The 25,836-nt window shown below is 42.1% G+C and overlaps 1 protein-coding gene across 1 annotated transcript; it reads left to right on the top strand.

Moving 5' to 3' along the window:
• Positions 1-2,345: 2,345 nt before the first annotated feature.
• Positions 2,346-3,769, top strand: LOC145054407 (caffeoylshikimate esterase-like). Its single transcript, XM_079002575.1, has 2 exons — positions 2,346-3,003; positions 3,204-3,769. The coding sequence occupies exons 1-2, from the start codon at positions 2,464-2,466 to the stop codon at positions 3,660-3,662; spliced, it is 999 nt and encodes a 332-aa protein (XP_078858701.1). The 5' UTR covers positions 2,346-2,463; the 3' UTR covers positions 3,663-3,769.
• The last annotated feature ends 22,067 nt before the right edge of the window (positions 3,770-25,836 follow it).

A 25,836-nucleotide genomic window follows, 5' to 3' on the forward strand; every position in this document is an offset into this window, starting at 1 on the left:
GGAGACGCATATTCCTCTTTTGCCCTAATATATCACTTCTTTCCCGATTCTCTTTCTTTCACAGACACCGACGCTCCTTCCCCCTGCATCTCCGATTCCGCCATCCTGTCCACCACTAGTTGGCCACCTTCTCCCACCGGCGCTGCCATCTCCACTGGCAGCGAACCCCCCCAGTCCATATATGTATCCCAACAAAAAAAAGAAACTGAACACCTCTTCTTGTTCCTTCTCAAAATTCGATCGACACACACTTTTTTCAATTCTGATTGCTGCCTTCCTCTTCTGCATCTCCCTTGTTTCTTGGTTGCAGGTTTGAAAATGGTGGCTGTTGTGAAGTGGAAAGGATGATGAACATGGGAATTGCAGGTGAGGGAGTAACTTAATGGTCAGTTTTTTTTGCGTGTTTTTTTCTTGGGTGATTTGGTTTTGTCGGTATAGGCTGTGGTGATAGTGGTAAAATGTAGGAATGGTGTTTGTGTGGGTGGTGTTTGGTGGTTCAGGAAAGAGTGAAGGAGGGTAATGTTGGATTTGGATTAATGGCTACGGTGATTGTGTTGGTTATGGTGGGTGGATAGTGGGTTGATGGTGGATTGTATCCTATTTGATTCAAGCCAAAATTGTTACTCTTTTGTATGGAAACAAGCACAAGATGAAGCTGGAAAAAGTTGTGCATTCTAGCACCACCTATTGTTAACCAGAATCATCCATTAAAGACACCATTCTTTGGTTTAATTCAAATAATGTTGCACGAAAACAAAGAAATCATCTGAAAAAATTAATTATCCATGGTAAACCCATGGAATATTTGTAATCTGAAATTAAAGATATATGGTTGCTAATCATAGATGTTAATTTCTTGTAGCTTGAAGGATCAATGAAAGTTGATGTTCTGATGATGTAAACAAAGTGGAACATTTGTAATCCTTCTGATGTTTTTGATTTTTTTTCTTGTTGCTGAAAGATGATGTTAGATAAAACAATTTTATAAAAAGTTGCTCATTATGTATGAATAACAAATGATTTCGTTAATTTTAATCTTGATTTGTTGATTAATTGTTGGTAAAATGTGAAGTTTGAACCTTTTTCATTTAGATTTATGTTTTAATTTTGATTTTGTAAGGTGTTTATATATTATTTTTATAATTCTTCAAGAACAGTTATTTTATAAACCAAAACTTTACATTCAACAAAAAAGAACACAGAAGGGTAAAATGGTCATTTTATAATTCAACACAACAATTCAGAGGTTACAACCAAACAACATGTTAAAAATTCAGATCTTAAGAATTCAGACCCTTTTAGAAATTCAGACCTCTTAAAAATTCAGATCCTACCAAACAGCCCCTTAGTTATTTGACCCCATTTGCTGTTCAACATGTCATTGTTGCGATACAGTTTTTTCTTCAAAATAGTGTGAAACTTGTCGCGCACCGCCCCCCAATAAGCTCCTTTCTTCATTCCATATTCGCAGAGTTCGTCTTTTGAAGTAGTACACCAAGCCCTCGTCAAAGCATATTCTTCCTCCAGTGTCCACCATTGTGGAACGTCTGCATTTTCTGTTTCAACCGTTATCGATTTCCCTTTCCCTTTCCTTCTCCTACTAACTCCCGCTTCCACTTCAACCGATGGTTGCGTTGTAGGTGGTGTTTTGTTGCATCGAAACAAAAGTAGGGAAAAGATTCTGTTGTAAATTTTGTTGAAGGTAAGGTGAGTTGGGAAATTACAATGGTGGTGAAGCGGGATTGAAAGTGGCGCCTTGGTATGAGATTTTTGGTGATGCTTGAGACGATAAAATGTTGAAATAATTTTCATAACTCGCAAATCCGAGGCAAGGTTGTGTTTGGTTATATGTTTGAGTTTGATGATGGGGGGGGGGGGGGGGGGAGGTGTTTGGGTTTTGCTCAATTTTTTTGAAATTTGAAGAAAGTATAGTTTATAAGAAAGTATAGAGAGAATGAGATAAATGTTTAAAAAAATGGGTTAAAATTAGTATATATAAAGATTAAAAAGTAATTTTTTTTATTTATTTACGTTTTGACCATTTGCATACGGTCCACTATCTCCAACGTTCAAATGGGGGTGGTGTTCCCCATTACAACGGTGTTATGGTTGTCCACGTAAGTCCATAACAAGTAAAAAAGACCCATACCTCATCGTCTTAGGCTTCAGCCGGATTTCCGTTCCGGAATGGCCATTCCAGAGCAAAAATTTATTTAAAAAAAAATTGGTTATATTAAAAAAAACCTAAAAAAATGTTTACCTGTGTAATTTTTAGTTTCATGATATTGTTGTTAAGATTTTGTTTAAATCGACAACTCCATCAAACATTTTGTTAAAATAATCGCCATTGAAGTTCAAAGAGTTAAGAAAATGGTTTATAATATAACCTTTTTCATAGATTAAAGCGTCAACTAATATTACACGAATTCGAGCTTTTATCCTCCACGACGACCGCCACCAACTATGCCTCCACCGCCGGGCTTTCCACAACTACCACCGCCACCACCGTTCTTCTGGGGGGAAACGCCTGAGGAAGAATACTACAAATCCCATGGCGTCAGTAACTCCAAATCCTATTTCGAAACCTCTAACGGCAAGATCTTCACTCAATCATGGCTGCCATTAGACCAACCAGTTAAGGCCGCCGTCTTCATGACCCACGGCTACACATCCGACACCAGCTGGGTTTTCCAAAATATCTGTATCGCATACGCCAAATGGGGATACGCCGTCTTCGCCGCTGACCTCCTTGGTCACGGCCGCTCCGACGGACTCCATGGATACATCGGAGACATGGATAAAGCAGCCGCGACTTCACTATCATACTTCGTTAGTGTTCGCCGGAGCGAACAGTACTGTAATCTACCGGCGTTCCTTTTGGGGGAGTCAATGGGCGGAATGATCACAATGCTTATGTACTTCCAATCTGATCCCGACATATGGTCCGGCTTGATCTTCTTGTCTCCGTTATTTGTCCTACCGGAAGGCATGATTCCCTCCAAGGTAATTTCAAATAACCTCCGATACCAAATCTGCACTTGATTTTTATTGTTTGACTTTGGGCAAATTTCCAAATTCGTTACCGATCTAAAAAAAGTCAATGGGTCTTTGGGCTTATGATTTGTTGTTTAAATCAATTAGTCATGAATTTTCAAATTCACCAAATTGCTTCGATTCTAACTGTGGTGGTTTTGCGATTGAAGCTACATATAACGATGTACGGACTACTTTTCGGATTGGCAGATACATGGGCGGCGATGCCAACTGCTCAAATGGCGGTGAAAGCGGTGAAGGATTTGGAGAAACTGAAGGTACTGGTGGTGAACCCGAAACGATATGCCGGAAAACCGAGGGTGGGGACGATGAGAGAGGTGGTGAGGGTGACGAATTATGTACAGAACAACTTCGAGAAGGTTAGGGTTCCATTTTTTACAGCTCATGGCACTGCGGATGGGTTGGCTTGCCATACTGGTTCAGAGATGTTGTATGAGAAGGCTGTGACTGCTAAAGAGGACAAGACGTTGAAGCTTTATGAAGGAATGTATCATTCGTTGATCAATGGTGAGCCTGATGAGGCTGCGGATCTTGTTTTGGCGGACATGAAAGATTGGATTGATGCCATGGCTCAAAAGTATGGTCCTAAACTCAAAACTTCCTATTGAAGATTTTTTTTTTTTTTTTTTTTTTTTTTTAACACACAATTGATATTTACTTTACAAATCTTTGTTGGGTGTTTATTATGAATAAGTTCACATATTTTTTGGATTTAGTGGAAAGTTCATCACAATATTTCAATGGTGACCCTGACTTCGAGTTGAACTTGTACATATCATTCAAATTTGTCTCCAAAATCATCTATAACAACAGATCAAATCATCTATAACAATAGATCCTAAGGATGTTGAAGCCGTTTTTTTTTTGCTTTATTTATTTCAACAAGCCGACGAAGTTGCTCGTCTTCAAGATTGATCGGATCATCGTTGATGTCGATGTGTGTCCGTCCGCCGTCCGCCTGATTGTTGGGAAGTCGCATCGGGGTTTCTTGAAAGATTTGAACCGAAAGAGGTTTATGAAATTCCTTCCATTTGCTTTTTCTATTTTGGAGCGTCTTTCAATTTTAGTCACGGTTTCACATACGAAAAAGCTTTGCGGGTTTGAAGTTTTTTTTTTTCAAATTGATCTAAGGCTGCCTTGAAGGCATCAAAATCGTTTGACCCGTTTTTGTGTATGTTTTGGAGGTTGTTGTAAATTCCTTCAAATTCGTTGCATTTTAGTCGAATATTGCGCTAATTCGAGCTAATTTGATCGATATTTCGATTTTTACCTCCCGTTAACGCATAAACACACTTCGAACTTTCTCCCAAAAACAATTGAAGGTTTGATTATCTCCTTTAATTGGGTCTTGGGAAGCCGAAACCCACACCTCTACTAGCTTTTCGTCTTCCTCTTTTATCCATGGTACCCTTTCTTGGGTAGGGGGTCGACCCTTTTCTTTTCCCTTTTTCTTTCTTGGTTGAGGTGGTGGTGATGAAGGTTGTGTTTCCAAAATAAAATTCGGCGAATCAGGTGCTTGTGATTATGAAGGTGGTGGTTGTGACGATTGTAGATGGAATTGTTGTTGAAATTATTGAAATTGGTAGAGTAGTTGTTGTAAGGCCGAGAAATGTTGGAAAAGTAGTGTTTGTTAAATAGCGGAACCGATTTGTAGCAAATTTATAAAACCACTTTGAGGTGATTTCATGGTCGAGAATTGGCGGGAGGTTTTATCTAACACAAAAACGTTATCGTGTTTGTGTGTGTGTGTGTGTTTTTTTTTTTAAATATTTTTTTGGGAAGGTGGTGGGTGGGTGGGGGTGGTGGGGGGGGGGGGGGGGTTAGGATCTATTTTTGTTGGTTGTGAAAATGTTGTGTATATTGTGTAAAGAGAAAAAAAAGAACAATGTAAGAAATAAGGATGTATAGTGTGATATTTATAGGTAAAAATATTGTTTTAAAAACTTTTTTTTTAAAGAAAATTTAGCTGTTTAACAACTATTAAAGCTGGAAATGGATCAAGTGGCCCTGCTTGGGCGTTTGGTTCCGTCGTATGCATCAGAGATCATCACGAAAATGCCTGACCACGAATGACCGGGATAGTGTGCACAAATGAAGCTTGTGGCCACATAGACCACAAACCCGTTCGTTCAATGTACACCAGATGGTCTAAGACAACCATTTTAATTATTTTTATTTCAAAAATCAATGTTTGAGAGCAATAATGCCAGTTGGCTTTTGTTTCATTTTTTGGCGATCTTTGTTTCTTTGATCCAACATCAAAATACCCTATATTGTTTCACAGTGATTTTGGGGTCATTTGATGATCTTGGTATATTTGGAATGGATAAGAGTTCCGAATGGTGTTAAATTGTGAGATGGTGTGAAATACATAATTATATAACATGAGTTTGGTATCAACCACACTGAATAAATGATGAATAACGAGGGTTAAAGGACAACACCCCTTTATGTGTCAAGGGGATAACATGAAGGGATAGATTTGAAAGTCAAACATCAGTAGGGTTGATTTTGGTAAGCTTAAAGAGCGAATCGAGCTCGCTTGAGGTTTGGGGTTGATGTGGTAAGTTTGGTTAGGTCATCTACATCAATGCAATACCATAAACCTTGAATTGTGTCACATCACCTTTTCCAATTACTACTCACATCAGTGCAATAACAACACTCTTTCAAAATAGGATCAATTAACATATCAACAAATAATATAAAATATAAAAAATCAAAATATATAAAGAAACTTGTGTTTTGGTTTAAAAGGTCCATCGTATTATTATTATTATTATTATTATTATTATTATTATTATTATTATTATTATTATTATGGAAATTTGGACATAATTGAAATCTGAATTCGTGTCGTGTTCGTGTCACGTGTAAAAAACACGATGTCGTGTCGTGTTCGTGTCAAGTGTAAAAAACACGATGTCATGTCGTGTCGTGTTCGTGTTCAAAATTTGACACAAAATTGATACAATTTAACATTTATTTGTCGTGTTTTTCGTGTTTGTCGTGCTTTTCGTGTTATGTATGATTAATTATTAATTAAATAAACTAATTGTTATATTATGTTATCTTTGTCGTGTTTGTCGTTTTTTAATTGGTTCGTTTCGTCTTAGTTAAAAAAAACACGACATTGTGTCGTGTCGTGTTCGTGTTACAAAAAACTTTGTCGTGTCGTGTCATGTCAAACAGAAACACGACACGATGACCTGATTTGCCACCCTTACTTGTAGCTTAGTAGAGGTCTACCTCGTCAACAACCTTGGGGATAAATCTAAGCACTACTCTGACTTTTTTTTTTCAAAACCAAAAAGATTTCACCCTATTTCTTTCTATCTTTTTCAAAACCTCGAAATGGAAAAGCTCAATTTCGTTAACAATGGTGGCCTTCGATTACCACTAGAGTTCACTAGGGTTCAGGTTCTTCCCGAATGATGAAGAGCTTGTCGTACACTTCGTGAAACGTAAGATTCAATCTCGCCTCCTGGCTTCCCCATCTTTTGTTGAAGCTGATGTTTCTGATCCATGGGATTTGCAAGGTCCGACTCCTCTATCTGTTGAAAGAAGTATGTTGGCGTGGCCTTCAAATAATGTACAATAGACATTTTCAAGACGAAAAAACCATCGACATGGAAGCTCTTACAGTCGATGTGTGGCTGATTTGGTTAGTTTGGAGTTGATTTTGGTTAGCTAAGATCTTTGCCAAATCGACATCTAAAAAATTACATGCTATTATTGTATTCAACTTTTGAAAACCACTATTTTCATGAATTTATCTATTTTATCAATATAATGAGTATAAATACTCAATATACTCCACATTTTGGCTCTCCTAATATTACGAACAATCCAATGCATCTTGCTTTATCGTTCTTGTGCATTAGACGTTAAATGTCTTATGTTGGATTATCGGGCATAATTGTTTGTTGGAACCTAGGCCTAGTGGCCACATAATAAATTTAAGAGTGTATGTTAGCTATAAGTCATGTATTGAGTCCAATGATATTGACAAATCTAGAATAGAAAAACACATGCTTCCTAATTAAATGAAGACACCAAAGAATTAATGATATATATGACGAACCCAACCAGAACATCGTCTGTTTGTAAAAGCTTGGGTTCAATCTAACCAGTTGAAACACGTTAAAAATTAGTAAAAACTATTCTACTTAACCCATAAAACCGGAATTTTGAAAAAAATAAAAATAAAAATAAAACTACTTTGCAAAACAAGGCTTCTTTTCTTTTGAAAAAGTCCACTTGCAACAACTATTTTGTACAACTAACAATACAAGAGGAGATGTATTACATTCATCATTCATTTTTATAACATCAAACAACTTCAACTCTTTCTTTTTATCTCCGATATGAAATATGTTTTGAAAATATTAACCATTTACTTTGAAATTTAAGTATAAGCCCTCCACTATTTTATATATTTGTTTGTTTTCTTGTTTTTCAAATAGTATTAGATATGTCCTAAATTTTTTTCAAGGTAGTTACTAAAATCTGTAACGATGCAGAATCTAATGACAAGGATGATTAGGAGAACTTGTCTAATGAATCAGTGTGATATGAACATGAAAAAACAACCAAAATTCCGATGACGCCTATTCCACCGGTGACGAAGGAGCGGGAAATATGTGGCTCAGATAGATTACAAAGAGGATATTCAAGATGTGCATGGGTACAAGATCCGCTGCAGGACAGATGATACGTCTCCATTTGTTGGCAGCGAGTCAAACAACCCTAAAAGGTCAAACTCGGATTTGGGCTTAAAATAGATTCGGCCCAATAAATTGCAACAATCTAAAAATTATTATGATCCTAAAACTTCATTAATACAACCAAAATATTTCTTCTGCCTCTTCTAGTAAACATGCAATGAATACACCCTCTGAATCACAAAAAACTCGACAAATAACCAAGATGCCGTCGAAGAAAATCAACCAAGATTTGAAGATGTTTTTTTCCATTGAAGATTATAATGAAGACGATAAATGCATTAGATGGGATGATGAAATTAGTCAGCGGGAAAAAAAAAAGAAAAGAGCACTCAAATTAAAAAGTGTCCACAACACCTGCAAGTGTGAGAAGAAGAATAAAAGGGGAAAATGAAAAAAAACATGTCTGGTTTGTTCAAAGGTAAATCGATTATTGTCCCTAGAGAACAGAATTGTGGTTTTGACTCAGAATCATACATTATAAAGTCAAATGCTAGACATTCAAAAATGATAAAGAAGGCAAACTTGATGAAGGCACTTATGACAACCCGAAACTTTCATCTTGTACACCTACTCAATTCAATCAATCTTAAACCTGTTCTGTTAACTTCTAGCATTGTTTAAGAGTTTATTTAAGTGATCTAAGCTTGAGAATGACCAAGGTTGAGTTTAGGAATGAGTCAGCAAGCCTTAGAGTGAGAAAACTGGGCCATACACACCCTTAGAGGGAGTGTACGGCCGTACACATGGGTGTGCGGCCGCACACTCACTTTTTGGCAGCACACTCTCCCCTATATAAAGGGTAGACCCCCTTTCTTTCATTCCTTTCACTCCTTGGCCGAACACTACACCATTCTCTCAAGTTTCTTCAGCTGTGAACCTTCCAAAGCTTCAAGAACGTGAGTACTTCATCCTCTAGCTTGCAAACCATGGAAGACCACTCTATCTAAGTCTTAAATGTAAGATAATCAACATGTTCTTCGTTTTGGAAGTGAGTGCGGCCGCACACCCCTTTAAGGTGGCCGCACACCCTTAAAACACCTTCTAAAGTGAGAGTTTGACTTCCATACTCGAGATAGACATGCCCCAAGCCTTGTTGCACCTTGGAATGGACAATTTGGACATCATCTTGTGGAGTGTATGACCGCACACACCTATGTACGGCCGCACACACCCTTGCACGACTGCACACTCCAAGTGTGCGGCAGCACACTCCTTTGTGCGACTACACACTCATCCTAAGGCCGCAAACCCACTTCTAATTACAATCGAGTATAGCCCTAGAACACTTCATGGATGCAAGAATGGATCTTGAAAACACCACAAAGGCAACACTCATCATGAGTGTGCGGCCGCACACCCATGGCCGCACACACCTTTAAGGTGGCCATATACTCCTTTCATACAATCCTACAAGGTCCTAACACTTATTGCAAGTAGTTCCAAGTCCCTAGAGTGGTTCTCCGTCACATCTAGTGAAATACCCTCATTTGACTCATTTATGTGTCACTATGTGTTGTTTAGGATCAAATTGTGTTCAGGGATTCACTTGAACATTCCGTTTCCCGTATCGATCCTTCAATCAAACCACTCGCTCAAGGTGAGTTCATACCCCTACATTTTTCGATGTTTTTAATGTTTTCACGGGGGAATACAAGCCAAACTCAAAGTATTTTATTAAGTTTTAAACTTATTAATACAATTAATGATTTCCATGTTTAATAACATATTCGGGTATTTTATCCCTTTTTGTAATATGTTGAGCATAAGGGGAACTATTAATTTGGAAATCTAACTTCGTCGCTTTCAGAAAGGTTTTTACAAAGCATTTTCTATATCAACTCTAATAAACTATAATGGGTATAGTTTGGGATGACACTTTAGGCAGTCTCTACCAAATCAGACTTCATAAATGAATATGTATAAACTATGGCAGATTTAGTTTATGTTATATATTTTCTCAGGAGTATAAAGTACAATTATTCAAGAATAATTACTGTTTTATACTGTTTCCCGCTAGTGAACTAGATTATACCGAATTGTGAGGCGCTACTTCAATACTGTACCCTTAGGTGTATAGGGATAAATCCTTTTAGTATAACCAGAGTCTCCTGGAGGGAGAGCGTGAGATTTGTGAATAGATCTATTCGGGACTGACAATCCCACACCTAAACTGCTAGCTACAGTTAGGCAGGCATGTCTGGGGTGAACAAATGTCATTTAACTTAAAGCCTAAAGAACATTATAAAGGTCTCTCGGTCATATCAAGTATGGTTATACGACTCGCAAATAAGTATAAACTAACTTTGGTTTACAGACTCTACCCTTCATTGATTTATTTTGGGTAATAAAACTACTTACATAAATACACTGATAGCAACCAAGGATTTCTAAACTTGCATCTCTACCTCTAGGGCGGATAACCTATTTTTAGGGAAAATATGGGATTTTCCCAGGATAATACTGGCAACTCTAAAACTGATGGTTTATTTTCTACTCATGGATACTCTTTTCCATGCTACTTTTCATAAGAAAATATGGGATTTTCTTGAACACTTTTCAAAGGAATCAAAGAACGTTTTTTTTTCATCAAAACTAAATGCTTTTGAACTCACCAGCTTTATGTTGTTATTCTTTCAAACTGCTTGTATTCTCAGGAAATAGGTAGACAGGTACTTCTTGGATTTAGAGGAGCCGGAGCAATAAGAGTCATGTTTATTTATATTTTACATACTTTTGGTGTAATTAAAACAAGTTTGAGACTGATGTAAACATTTTTCATATATATTCATTGTAATGGTTTTGTTACTATGATTACTATTGTACAATGGTTGTGATGCTAAACATGACGTCCTCCCCCCCGGAACGATTCCGCCATCTTGGTTTCGGGGTGTGACAGATTGGTATCAGAGCCATTGTTTGTAGCGAATTAAGTATATTAAACCTTACATGGTATACAACTATAAACACTAAGGGGCCTTTGTGATCTAAACTTAAAGTATATTTTCAAAATATGAAGTATTTTGTAAAAAGTATACTAGTATGCATACGTAACAGAATCCGTGTCATAGGAAGAAAAAACCAAAAGTATTTCGACGTTGGGACACCGCGGTTAAACCTGGACAGTTATGTAATCATGTCTAGGGTCAATATAGCCTGATCAACTATATTTATTCGAGACACGACCAACATGTGCTTGGGAATGACTATAGTGTTACAGCAAGCCTAAAACTTACCAAGGACAAAAACATCCAACATAAAATACTATAGGAGTATTTTAGCTAGAGCCAAATTCAGTATATAGATTCATTCCAAATGTTGCTACGTCTTCTTTCTTAAGCGATAACTTACTTGCGTTAGTAACCTTTATGTGCTTATCGCATGGTAGAATATTTTTAATATCAGGATGAGATATATCTTGTTTCATATATATCGAGGACTTACCATCCTCTTCTTCCTGATTGTTTCTAGAACAAGATGCCTCCCCGAAGAAGACCCATAAGAAAGAACGACATCCCGCCACCACCGCCACCCCCTCAGTTCGACCCCGTCATGTTCCAAGCAACAGTTACAGCCTCCGTGACTGCTGTAATGGTCAGTCTCCTCAAGAGCCCTCCAAGAAGCAACAAAGGTGGCAATCCATGCTGCTACTACTCCTGCTGTTGCTCCAACTGCTGCTTTAACCACCCAAGCTCCTACCGGTGGTTATTCAGGGAAATTACCTTTGTCCAACAAGTGTACCTTTCATCATCACGGACCCTGCTGTGATTTGAATTGCACCAACTGTGGAAGGAAGGGGCACACAACCCGATACTGTAGGGCACCGGCCCAACCAACTAATCCGACTCCTGCAGCGGGTGCCAGCCAAGCGTGCTATGGTTGTGGGGAAGTTGGACACTTCAAAAGAAACTTCCCAAGGCGGCAACGGGTGGAAATTCAGGAAGGGTGCTGGTGATGGGCCAGGAGGAAGTAGTCGCAAATCCTACCGTTGTTACGGGTACGTTCCTCCTTGACAACTCTTATGCATGCATTCTTTTCGATTCGGGTGCGGAGAGGAGTTTTGTTAGTCATACATTCAAACACCTAATTAAATGTAAATCTCAACCTTTAACCGAAACATTCATCGTTAAGATGGCTAATGGAAAGAAAGAGATGAATAACGACATATTAATAGGCTGTACTCTTACTCTAGACAATCATTCCTTTCCCATCGACCTTATGCCAGTCTCCATAAATAGCTTTGATGTCATAATCGGCATGTATTCGTTGAGCCCCAATCATGCATATATCCTCTGCTACGAGAAAGCTATCCGTCTCAATCTTCCCTCTGGTGGAACACTCATGATTTACGGAGATAAGCTTAGTTCAAACCTTCAAATCATTTCATGCATCAAGGCCCAAAAGTATTTGCGGAAGGAATTCCATGCATTCCTAGCCTACGTCGTTGAAGAGACGCAAAAAGTTAAAAACCTCGAGAATCTCCCCGAAGTCTGCAATTTTCCTGATGTCTTCCCCGAAGACCTTCCAAGAATTCCTCCCGAACGTCAAGTCGAGTTTCGTATCGACTTAATCCCTGGAGCTACTCCTGTAGCTAAATCCCCTTACCGTTTAGCGCCAGCAGAAATGCAAGAGTTATCCAGCCAGCTCAATGAGCTAATCAGCAAAGGATTCATAAGGCCGAGTTCCTCACCCTGGGGAGCTCCAATCTTATTCGTAAAGAAGAAAGATGGATCGTTTCGGATGTGCATTGATAACCGAGAGCTGAACAAGCTGACCATCAAAAACCGTTATCCCTTACCTAGAATCGACGATCTCTTCGATCAACTTTAGGGAGCCAATTACTTTTCGAAGATAGATCTAAGGTTAGGGTATCATCAGTTGCGGGTTCACGAGAATGATGTGCCAAAGACAGCATTCCGAACTCGCTACGGACACTATGAGTTTGTAGTAATGTCCTTTGGTCTAACCAACGCGCCGGCAGTGTTCATGGACCTGATGAATCGAGTGTGCCGCCATTTCCTAGACAAGTTCGTGATCGTGTTCATTGACGACATACTTGTCTATTCACGGAGTGAAGAAGATCACAAGCAGCACTTGAGGCTAGTGCTAGAAACACTGAGGGTAGAGAAGCTGTATGCAAAATTCTCCAAGTGTGAATTTTTGATCATGAGGATAACGTTCCTCGGTCACGTGGTTAGCGAGGAAGGCATGCACATGGACCCATCCAAAATAAAGGCAATTGAGAATTAGTCAGCACCGAAAACACCTACGGAAATCCGTCAATTCCTGGGTCTCGCTGACTATTATCGCAGGTTCATCCAGAATTTCTCCAGGATCGCCAAGCCTTTAACCACCCTGACACAGAAAGGTGTAACCTTTAGTTGGGGAGTCAAGCAGGGCACTGCATTTCAAACATTGAAACAGGCCCTATGCAGCGCACTCGTCTTGTCCTTACCCGAGGAGATAGAAGACTTCGTTGTCTATTGTGATGCATCCAATCAGGGCTTAGGCTGTATGCTCATGCAACGAGGAAAGGTTATCGCCTATTCCTCAAGACAGTTGAAAACGCACGAAGTCAACTACACAAACCATGATCTAGAACTGGGAGCAGTGGTGTTCGCATTAAAGGTCTGGAGACACTACCTCTACGGAACCAAGTGCACCATCTTCACCGATCATAAGAGCTTGCAACATATACTTGATCAGAAGGAGTTAAACATGAGAAAACGATGATGGGTAGAGCTACTTAGTGATTACGAGTGCGAAATACGCTACCATCCCGACAAGGCCAATGTGTTAGCAGTGCCCTCAGCCGAAAGGAGTATTCAGGGAGTAAGGTGAAGGCATTGACTATGACCATCCATTCCCGATTATCCACACAAATCTGAGAGGCTCAACTAGAAGCCTTAAAACTAGAGAACATGATGGATGAAGCCCTGCGAGGAATGGAGAAGAACTTAGAAATCAAGGGAGATGGAGTTTACTATTTCATGGACCGTATCTGGACCCCAAAGTATGGTGGTTATAGAGAAGTTGTCATGAATGAAGTCCACAAGACGAGATACTCCGTTCACCCAGGTTCAGATAAAATGTATTTGGATCTCAAACAAGTCTATTGGTGGCCGAACATGAAAGCAGAAATTGCAACCTTCGTGGGCAAGTGCATGACTTGTGCCAAGGTGAAAGTAGAATATCAGAATCCCTCAGGTTTGCTTCAGTAGCCAGAGATACCTGGGTGGAAGTGGGAAACGATCACCATGGATTTTATCACCAAGTTACCCAGATCTCTGAGTGGGCATGATGCCATCTGGGTAATTATCGATCGATTGAATAAATCCGCCCACTTCCTGCCAATCAAAGAAAACTTTAAGATTGAGAGACTCACGCGTATCTACATTCGAGAAATAGTTCGCCTTCATGGGGTACCTGTATCCATTATCTCCGACCGAGATATCAGGTTCACCTCAAGATTTTGGCAATCGCTACAGAAGGTACTTGGAACTAAGTTGGATATGAGCATGGCTTATCATCCTCAGACAGATGGACAGAGTGAGAGAACAATTCAGACATTGGAAGATATGTTGAGAGCCTGTGTCATCGACTTCGTCACGTCATGCGACACTCATCTTCCTTTGGTCGAATTTTCCTACAATAACAACTACCATACCAGCATCAAGGCCGTGCCGTTTGAAGCCCTCTATGGCCACACATTCAAATCCCCTCTGTGTTGGGCTGAGGTGGGGGACACGCAGCTAGCCAAGGGTCAAGCCCCCGATAGTACTCTCTGTGACATCCCTATTTTCACGGCCAGAAAAGACCAATTTTGTTTATGCTTTATAAAAATCAGAGTACCTCTTTTAATAAAAATGTTGCGGAATTTATTCCCAGTAAAACATGATAAATACGTTATCAAAGCATTTTCGAAGAAAAGTATTTTTAATTCGTTTTAAAACATTTGGGATGTCATCATCAATACAGAAACATAAGCATAAACAGAACTTACATTTATTTACACTAGTGATCTACATCTCTTTAATCTCATCTCAACATCTGTAATATAAATAAACTGAGTGGGTCAAGTTGGGAAACCTGGTGAGTACATATTTCAACCTACAATAATATAATTATTATGTTTAAACAATTAAACAATCGACCCAATTACCCATCCCCATTATCTTCTTTACTCTTAAGGATCTATCCTAAGATTCATCTATCCCGCATTCGTTCATTCTGAAGTCCTTTGCTTCTAGAGTTATAGGATTGGCACTAAATCCATAGCTGCCAATGCTCGTTCGTAAAGCACTAATTCCATAGCTGCTGGGTACTAAATCCATAGCTATCAGTGTTTATCTAATAGGTACTAAGTCCATAGCTACTAATTCCTAATAGGTACCAAGTCCATAGCTACCAGTGTTTGTATAATAGGCACTAAGTCCATAGCTGCCGATGTTATTTGTTAGGCACTAAGTCTACAGCTACCAATGTTTACTCACATCATCTTTTATCTCTCATCATTCATATACCTATCTCATACCCAACATACTTGTATATTTAAAATATGTATACAATTCAAATCATTTAAAACATGTATAAAAAAAGCGTTCATCTAACATAGACAGCAAGTATTCAGATAATATGCACACATAGCACGTAGTTTATATAAAATACTTCATATCTATGTGTAAGATGAAAGTAACTATGCACTCACCTGAGAAGGTGGTGACTCGGTACTCGGACAACGCTTCGTTTACTTTAAAATAATTTCCTTCGACGAAACCTAGTATTATTACCAGTAGATTTTAGTCTAATATTTACCGTGACTAATTATTAGTCTTATTATTATTTTTATATAAGCGTTTAAACAATACTTTTCCAACCACTATGTACAGACAGGGGAAGACATAAAACACCGGAGGGCAGGACCATTTTGGCGTATAACACTTCTGAAGTCCAACAACCCTATGCGACCCTTTAAACCAGATTCCCCGTACTGTGAGTAGTTAAAAAGATATTATAACGACACTTATATAAGTCTCAATAATAGCTCAAATATTTATTATAAATTTATAATAACAATACTAATTTTAAATATAAACTATATTTAAAATAGGGTAAGCATAACTTACTTACAAGGGGATTTTAGCTAGGAGTCGGGCTCTGCAGGGGAAGAACTTTGTCGCTGAATCTTTCTAAGAAAGATTCGTGCAGCGCTTCAGCGCTCACCTTACTATACTAAAACTATAGAAAGAGAAGTCGAATCACGAGGGACCGAAATGCTCGGGGGATAAGAAGAGAAAGACTCTTGAATCAAAAGAATGGTGCAAGAAATATGAGAGCCCAAAGCTCTTATTTATACTAATTGAATTTTCAAAAACTACCCTCCATAATTACTTAATGACCTTTTTGTTATATAGACAACTAAACATCCCTCTATAATACTATTTTAAATGGATTTAATGATATTTGTACTAAACTAATGTCGAAAGAACTCAACATTAGTCTTATAATGACCGCATCGTCGATACCTTTCTAATGATATATGCATATGTATATATACATATATATATATATATACGTATATATGATTTATTCTTTATTTTAATACGTAAATATGCTATTATAATTTGTAACTCGTTCATACGAACTCCGTTTTTAACGTTCTTTATATACACACGTAGGTGGAGACGTACTCTACAACTTTTATTTAGACTCCGTCGGCTAATTTTGACTTTATTTTTAAAGTTATATTTTTAACAAGTCGGGACATGATTGGTCCGTTAAAATCTCATAACTTCTTCATCCGATGTCTATTTTCGTCTGTCTTTTTATCGTTACGCTACTAATAACGAGATCTTCGATTCTCGTTTAGGTTGTGTCGGCTAAAAACCGCTTGATCTAATATTCGAATTTCGGGCTGTACACTATTAATTCGAAACTTCGAAAAATCATAACTTCCTCATACGAAGTCAGATTTGGGTGTTCTTTTTATGAACGCTTTTGGTTTAACGTATTCTACGACTTTCGTTTAGATTGCTAAGGCTAAATCTCGCTCTATCATAAATTCACTATTTACGTTTCCTGGTATCGTGCCGGTTCCGTCGCGAAACTTCGACAGGTCATAACTTCTTCGTTATAACTCGGATTTTGGCGGTCTTTATATGTACGGAAACCTTGTAACATATACTACAACTTGGTTAAGATTATTTATTCTAAATAATATTTTTCCTAAAAGTCATTTTCAACACTTATTGCCTCTAAATTGACTAGCCCGGATCTACGGGCGTTACACTCTCACAGGCCCATATATTATCCGTGAAACGACCGAAAAGATCGTACAAATCTGTGAACGACTGAAAGCCTCGTGGGATAGACAAAAGAGTTACGCCGATAAGAAACGAAAACCCTTGGAATTCCAGGTTGGTGACCGTGTCCTCCTGAATGTCTCACCCTGGAAAGGCATGATACGTTTTGGAAAACATGGAAAGCTGAACCCAAGGTACATGGACCATTCGAGATCCTTGCTAGGATCGGTGCCGTAGCATACAAACTCCAGTTACCACGAGAAGTTAGCAACATCCATCCTGTCTTCCACATGTCAAACCTAAAGAAGTGTCTGTCCGATGAGACACTTGTGATTCCTCTCGACGAGATCGCTCTAGACAAGGTTCTGCACTTTGTGGAAGAACCTATCGAAATCACGGACCGGGAAGTCAAACGTACGAAGTAGAGTCGCATCCCGATAGTGAAGGTCCGCTGGAATGCCAAGCGAGGACCCAAATTCACTTGGGAGCGCAAGGATTCAATGAAGCAGAAGTACCTTCATCTATTTCCTAGTTCATGATTTGTACTCTAATCTTAAACTTCGGGACGAAATTCCCTCTAACGGGGGGATGATGTGACAACTCGAAACTTTCATCTTGTACACCTAGTCAATTCAATCAATTTTAAGCCTGTTATGTTAACTTCTAGTGTCGTTTAAGAGTTTATTTAAGTGTTTTAAGCTTGAAATTGACCAAGGTTGAGTTTAGGAATGAGTCAGCAAGCCTTAGAGTGAGAAAACTCGGCCATACACACCCTTAGGGGGAGTGTACAGCCGTACACATGGGTGTGCGGCCGCACACTCACCTCTTGGCAGCACACTCACTTTTTGGCAGCACTGTAACGACCCGTCTCCCGTATGATGATTCCATGGTTTTTATTTTTGAAGTTTGCAAGAGGGACTCGGCGAGTTCATAGCCTGACTCGCCGAGTAGGGACGGGATTTCGAGCACGTGTTAGTCGGCGACTCCATATTCGGGACTCGGCGAGTCTGTCTGTTTGGAAGAAACCCTAAATCCCCGGGTTGCCCATTATTTAAGCCACCTTATAGCCCCAATCTCGCCTCCTTCACCCTCAGAGAGCTGTGAGAAAAACCCTAATCCGTTCTTGAGTGATTTAAGTGTTCTTGTGTGAATTTGTGAAGGCTTGAAGAAGGAGAAGAAGAAAGGATCAAGGAGAAGAGGTGTAGAGCAAAGATTCAAGGGCAAATCAGAGTTCCTTGAGGTATTCTTCGGATTTCCTTCCCTTTTATGCTTTAAAACCCCATTAGAACTCTTCTAGATCTAGTTTGGTGCTTTTATCAAGCCTTATGATGATATGGATACCCTTTTAGGTCGAGATATCCTTAGATCTATTCATTTAGGAGTTGTAGAGCCCGGATCTATTGTCTTTTGTTGATACCTTGCATGAAAACCCCAGATCTAGCCTTCTCTTTATGTTTTTGAGCTATTTTATCTTCATGGATGCATATGGGCACGTAAAGATAGAATCTTTACATGCTAATCGAGTTAAGGGAGTCCAGATCTATAAGTTTTATGCACTGGATTCAAGCAGAATCGAGTTTTGAGTTGTTGCATGCAAGCGACTCGGCGAGTCTAAAGAACGACTCGGCGAGTGGAGTCGAGAGTCCCCGCTTTTCCCTTTTCGAGTGATGCCGAGTAAGACCAGTGAGTGGTAGAGTGGACTCAGCGAGTTTGAGGTTAGACTCAGTAATGGAGGGACTCGGCGAGTTGTTCATACAACTCGGCGAGTCCAAGGCAATCTTCTTAGCTCGAAGAACAACTCGTCAAGTTGTTCATATGACTCGGCGAGTCGGATGTAGATTTGCCTAAGTTTTGATTCAAAAGGGAACTCGTCGAGTTGATGCCATACTCGACGAGTAGCAGCGAGTAGGGTCGAGAAGTGAGAATAGGGACTCGGCGAGTTGGCGGCCCAACTCGGCGAGTCAAGTCAACTGTGGGTTGACTTGGACCAGGAGAGTTGACTTTGACCAAGGGTAAAAGAGTCATTTTACCCAGTGCAATGTTTAGCATTGATTGAGTGTGTTTATGGACTTGTAGCCGGGGAGATACCGGAGTAGCAACAGATAGCTTCCAGAGCCATGCACACAGCAGCCAGTTCACGAGGTGAGTTTCCTTCCAGTAGGATCAGGGTCTAAGGCCACAATGCCGGCCCGTTCAGTTAGTAGTAGTTTCAGGACTCCGGTCCAATGCAGTAGTTAGTATGTTTGACGCCTTCGTGGCTCAGACAGGATGTATGTGTTTATGCTAGTTAGCAGATTATGCTATGTTTAGTCAGTTAGCTTCGGACTTCGGTCCGATGGAGGGGACAAGGTCCCAGTCAGTTAGCTTCGGACCTCGGTCCGATGGAGGGGACAAGGTCCCAGTCAGTTAGCTTCGGGCTTCGGCCCGATGGAGGGGACAAGGTCCCAGTCAGTTAGCTTCGGACTTCGGTCCGATGGAGGGGACACGGTCCCGGTCAATCAGCTTCGGACTTCGGTCCGATGGAGGGGGCAAGGCCCTAGTTTGTGCTTTATATGTCATTGTATGGTATGCGGTAGTTTGGGGGAGCTCATTAAGCTTCGTGCTTACAGTTTCAGTTTTGGTTTCAGGTACTTCCGCAAGCAAAGGGAAGAGCTCGGGATGATGGCATCGCACACACCACAGCTTGAGTTTTCATCCTGGGAGTTGATTCAGTTCTTGATTTGATATGATATAGATATGATACAGTTTTCCTCACAGTGTTTTTATTATGTTTGAGATACATCATGTATGGTTTTATGATATGATACTCAGATTATGGTTTTTGGTTATATTGAAAAATGAAATTTTTGGGTCGTATTTTTGGTTTGTTTCAAGTTGGTATCAGAGCCTTGGTTTGAGGGATTCGGATACACTTCCGGGTGTATCTGAACTCAAACTAAGGGGAAGATAGAAAGATTTTTAAAAGGAAAATGTTTTCTAAAGAATTTTGAAAGCACTTAAAAAGAAAGAAATTTTTTAACGAGATAAGGATGTGGTGCATGCGATCAGCCGAGCTCAAGTAAGTATTCCCAAATTACCCATACAAGTTATTGTTCAGTTTCAGTTTCAGTAGAACAGCATGCTAGTATAGGACTAAGGATCTAGGAGGATGCCTTATGTGCCTGCTTTATGTGTTACAGCTTTATGAGTATTGCATGCTAGTATTGAGTAGACAGCAGTAGGATAGCCTGTTTAGGTTATGCCTGATAGTATGAGCTTAGCATTGTATGCTAGTACAGTTTCCCCGTTATGAGGATAGGATTGCTTGAGTGGTTCTTGTGTTCGAATGCTGCTTGCTTCGTGCTTTATGGGATTCTGAGTGATGGGAGTTAGCCATTAGGTGAACACGTCACACCACATGTGATCAGGGTTGAATAATCGCAGAGTGCTGGAATTGGCCCTATTACACAACTCTTGTTTGAGTCCAACCGTTATAGGGACGAGTCTTTTACTTGAAGGATTATCTGAGCCTCGTCACATGTGATGGTGTTCAAGTGGTGGCTAATTGGAATTATAAGGAGGCCTTCAGCAGCTGAGGACTAGTTGAGTTGAGTCTGAGGTTTCCCTAGGGCAAGCCTAGGATGAGAGTAGCAGAGCTCAGTAGTAGTAGAAGTGACTTGGTGGAGTCAAGGCAGTTCTTGAAGAAAGTACGAATAGATGTGTTAGGTAGTATGGGCCCGTACTACTGAAAGCAGAGGATCCGTACTCGAATCAAGAAAGGCTGAGACAAGACCAGGAAGCTAGTTGTAGTATCAATGATCCGTTGAGATATTTCAGTTTTCTGATGTAGTTGTGATGTGTTTCAGAATGGTGGTTTTGCGTTCGAGACCAGCAGTCGGCAGTGGAGGTGCCGGGGAGGGATCAGGTTCAGGCTCGGGGGACGAGCGCATGGATGAGCAGACCTGAGAGTTTCTTTCTTCGGATATTACGTGCATCATTATAGAGCAGACTCCTGTGATCTTCGGTTCGATCAAGGAGGGAATTCTAGAGCTGATGGATGAGAGATTGGGCACCTTCCGTGCCGAGGTGGCGGCCATGATGGGGTCGCGCACCCTTACATTCAGGGAGTTCAGGGCATGTGGAGCTCCAGACTATCATGGGGCGCGGGACCCCATAGCGAGTACTAGATGGTTGGCGGATGTGGCCAACGCTTTCCGCTCTAGCAGGTGTCCCGAGGGGGACAAGGTCAGATTGGAGTCCTGTCTTCTGAAGGACAGGGCACGGGATTGGTGGGAGGAGGGCGGACATACCATTGGAGATGATGCAACATTGGACGCCATGACCTAGGCTGACTTCTCTACCAGGTTCAGGGCGGAGTTTGCACCGGTTATTGAGGTGCAGCAGTTAGCTAGGGAGTTTCAGGACCTCACCCAGACTACAGAGACAGTGGCGGAGATCACCGCCAAGTTCAGGGAGAGGGCTCTTCTCGTTCCTCAGTATGCAGCCGATGAGGAGATGAAGAAGGCCCGTTATCATGAGATGCTGCGGAGCGATATCCGCCAGTTTGTGAGCCGGTCCAGCTGTAAAACGCTGGATGACATGATTGCTAGGGCTCGGGAGAGGGAGATTGATCTCGAGATGGAGAAGAAGAGGAAACCGGAGGTGGTTTCGGGTACAGGTAGTTCGGGCAAAAAGCCCAGGGTTTCAGATCACAGGTCCAGGGGACAGCCGAGCCACGGTCGATGTGGTAGGTGTGGGAAGATGCACGATGGGGTGTGCAAGGCAGGGAGTTCCGGCTGCTACAAGTGCGGTCGGATTGGGCATTTAAGTAGGGATTGTACGGCCCCTGCTACTGCCGTTGCAGCATCAGATCTGATTTGCTTTCAGTGCAATCAGAGGGGACATAAAAAGTCCCAGTGTTCGAGTTTAGCCGCAGCAGGGAAGGTGGCTGCACCTGCCCCTGCTACCTTGAGGATTACAGATGGCCGGCAGGGCCGAGTCGAGACGCCAGTGGCGAAGAGTAGGGCGTTTCAGATGACAACAAAGGAGGCGCGAGCGACTCCTGATGTGGTGACGGGTATGTATCTTCCCTTCATCTCTTATTTAATATTGTTTGATTATTGCTTATGATTGTACGTTTTATTTAGGGTCGTTCTCTGTGAACGGCATTTCTGCTATGGTATTATTCGATTCGGGGGCTACCCGATCATTCGTATCGCTTGCGTTTAGCAAGAGATTTAGTAGAGCTCCAGGGGAGCTGGATTGTCCATTAGAGGTTGAGATAGCAGATGATAGGACCGTGAGGGTCGGCAGAGTGCATAGAGGGTGTTCTCTTCAGTTGTTTGATGAGCAGTTTTCAGTGGACCTGGTTCCTATTCCCCTGCGAGGGAATAAGGTTATTTTGGGCATGGATTGGCTAAGCCCCAATGGGGTGGTGATTGATTGTGAGCTTCAGCTAGTGAGGGTTCGTACTCCCAGTGGGGGAGAGTTAGTGATTCAGGGAGAGAGGCCACAGCGTGGACCGACCTTTTGTTCCGCCGCAAGGGCGAGGCGCTATGTTCAGCAGGGTTGCGCCGGTTATGTAGCTTACGTCTTGGATGCCCGGGTGAAGGGCAAGACGACAGTTGATGATGTTCCTATAGTGCGAGACTACCCGGATGTGTTTCCCGAGGATTTGCCGGGGATACCTCCTGAGAGGCAGGTTGAGTTCAGGATCGACCTAATTCCTGGTGCGGCTCCGATAGCTAAGGCACCGTATCGACTAGCTCCCCCTGAGATGCAGGAGTTGTCTACGCAGCTGCAGGAGCTGTTAGACAAGGGTTTCATTCGGCCGAGCAGTTCGCCTAGGGGAGCACCGATCCTGTTTGTGAGGAAGAAGGATGGGTCGCATCGTATGTGTATAGATTATCGGGAGTTGAATAAGGTAACGGTGAAGAACCGTTACCCACTTCCGAGGATAGATGATTTGTTTGATCAGCTTCAGGGAGCGTCTTGGTTCTCCAAGATCGATCTACGCTCTGGTTATCATCAGATGCGGGTTAGAGATGAGGATGTACAGAAGACTGCTTTCAGGACCAGGTATGGTCATTATGAGTTTGTGGTGATGCCATTTGGGCTCACCAATGCTCCAGCCGCGTTCATGGATCTCATGAATCGCGTGTGCAGGACGATGCTGGATCGGTCAGTGATAGTATTCATAGATGATATCTTGGTGTATTCCAAGACGTAGGAGCAGCACGAGGAGCACCCGCGGGAGGTGCTGGAGGTTTTGAGGAGGGAGAGACTTTTCGTAAAGTTCTCCAAATGTGAGTTCTGGTTGCGCGAGGTGCAGTTCCTTGGTCACCTCGTCAATCAGAAGGGTATTTTGGTAGATCCGGCCATGATAGAGACCGTGATGCAGTGGGAGGTCCCGAAGTCTCCATCTGAGATTCGGAGCTTCCTAGGGTTGGCAGGGTATTACCGGAGATTCATTCAGGATTTCTCCAAGATAGCTGTGCCGCTCACCCGACTGACCAAGAAGTCGGTGGTATTTCGTTGGGGGCCTGAGCAGCAGGCAGCGTTCGAGACCCTCAGACAGAGATTGTGCGAGGCTCCGATCCTTACCTTGCCAGAGGGAGTAGAGGACTTTGTAGTCTGCTGTGATGCCTCGATCACAGGTATGGGAGCAGTATTGATGCAGCGAGGCCATGTGATAGCTTACGCCTCGAGACAGTTGAAGCCTCACGAGGCTAACTATCCTACCCATGACTTAGAGCTGGGGGCGGTTGTGTTTGCCCTCAAGATTTGGAGGCATTATCTTTATGGGGTCCGTTGTACTATCTACACGGATCACAAGAGTTTGAGGTACCTTATGGATCAGCCGAGTCTGAACATGAGGTAGAGGAGATGGTTGGATGTGCTAAAGGATTATGATTGTGAGATCCTTTACCATCCAGGGAAGGCCAACGTGGTGGCCGACGCCCTAAGCCGCAAAGTGTCGGCAGCCCCTATCAGGGATCTGTGTTTGAGGATGACAGTGATCACTCCATTATTGGAGCAGATCAAGGAGGCTCAGGTGGAGGGCCTCAAGGAGGAGAGGCAGAAGTGTGAAAGGATAGTGGGCCGAGTAGCCTCGTTTGATTATGACAGTCGGGGATTGCTGACGCTTCACGGGAGGGTGTGGGTACCGTACTGGGGTGGAGTACGGCAGGTGTTGATGGACGAGGCTCATAAGTCTTGATTTTCTATCCACCCAGGGGCGACGAAGATGTATCGAGATCTTCGACCCGATTATTGGTGGCCCTGCATGAAGCGGGACGTCGCCTGGTATGTTGAGAGATGTCTGACCTGCAGGAAGGTCAAGGCGGAGCACCAGAGGCCTCACGGCAAGATGCAGCCGTTAGACATTCCAGTGTGGAAATGGGAGGACATCACCATGGATTTTGTCACCAAGCTTCCCAGGACCGCACGAGGAGTGGATTCGATATGGGTAGTAGTGGATCGGTTGACGAAGAGTGCTCATTTTATCCCGATCCAGGAGAGTATATCGGCAGAGAAGTTAGCCGATATCTATGTGCGAGAGATTGTGGCACGTCATGGAGTGCCGATATCGGTGGTGTCAGACCGAGATGTCCGTTTTACATCCAGATTCTGGAAGCGGTTCCACGACGAGATGGGTACTCGTCTCCATTTCAGCACCGCTTTCCACCCTCAGACGGACGGGCAAAGCGAGAGGACGATTCAGACTCTCGAGGACATGCTTAGGGCATGTGTTTTAGATTTTGGTGGCAGTTGGGATACGTATCTTCTGTTAGCGAAATTTTCATATAACAGTTATCATGCGAGCATTGATCGACCTCCCTTTGAGATGCTTTATGGGAGGAAGTGTAGGACCCCGATTTGTTGGGGCGAGGTTGGTCAGCGAGTCATCGGGAGCACAGAGGTGGTGCTCAAGACGACCGAGTTGATCTAGCAGGTCCGTAGTAGACTACAGACTGCGCAGAGTCGGCAGAAGAGCTATGCCGACAGGAGGCGTTCAGACTTGGAGTTCCGGGTGGGAGATATGGTCCTTCTGAAGGTCTTACCTTGGAAGGGTGTCATCAGGTTCCGGAAGAGGGGCAAGTTGGGTCCCAGGTTTATTGGTCCTTTCAGGGTTTTGGCCCGGGTGGGTCGGGTTGCGTATCGGTTGGATCTTCCTGAGTAGCTTAGTCAGATCCACAACACTTTCCATGTGTCCCAGTTGAGGAAGTGCTTGGTGGATGAGTCAGCAGTCGTTCCCCTAGAGGATATTCAGGTTGATAGCAGCCTGAATTATATTGAGAGGTCGGTCGCGATTCTGGACCGGAAGACCAAGACCTTGAGGAACAAGGAAATTCAGTTAGTGAAGGTGCAGTGGCAGCACCGGAAGGGGTCTGAGTGGACGTGGGAGGCTGAGGAGGAGATGAGAGAGCACTACCCAGAGATATTTGCAGATTCAGCCGTAGCAGACTTCGAGGACGAAGTCTGAGATAAATGGGGAAGAATTGTAACGACCCGTCTCCGGTATGATGATTCCATGGTTTTTATTTTTGAAGTTTGCAAGAGGGACTCGGCGAGTTCATAGCCTGACTCGCCGAGTAGGGATGGGATTTCGAGCACGTGTTAGTCGGCGACTCCATATTCGGGACTCGGTGAGTCTGTCTGTCTGGAAGAAACCCTAAATCCCCGGGTTGCCCACTATTTAAGCCACCTTATAGCCCCAATCTCGCCTCCTTCACCCTCAGAGAGCTGTGAGAAAAACCCTATTCCGTTCTTGAGTG

The sequence above is a fragment of the Lactuca serriola genome, chromosome 5 (genome assembly GCF_051521515.1).
Source record: "Lactuca serriola cultivar US96UC23 chromosome 5, Lser_US96UC23_V15, whole genome shotgun sequence".
In the NCBI taxonomy this organism is placed as follows: domain Eukaryota; kingdom Viridiplantae; phylum Streptophyta; class Magnoliopsida; order Asterales; family Asteraceae; genus Lactuca; species Lactuca serriola.

Bases quoted from the DNA above. Each gene is read 5' to 3' on its own strand.
- LOC145054407 (XM_079002575.1), top strand. From the start codon at position 2,464: ATGCCTCCACCGCCGGGCTTTCCACAACTACCACCGCCACCACCGTTC. The intron at 3,004-3,203 runs GTAATTTCAAAT...TTGCGATTGAAG, and splicing joins AAGGCATGATTCCCTCCAAG to CTACATATAACGATGTACGG.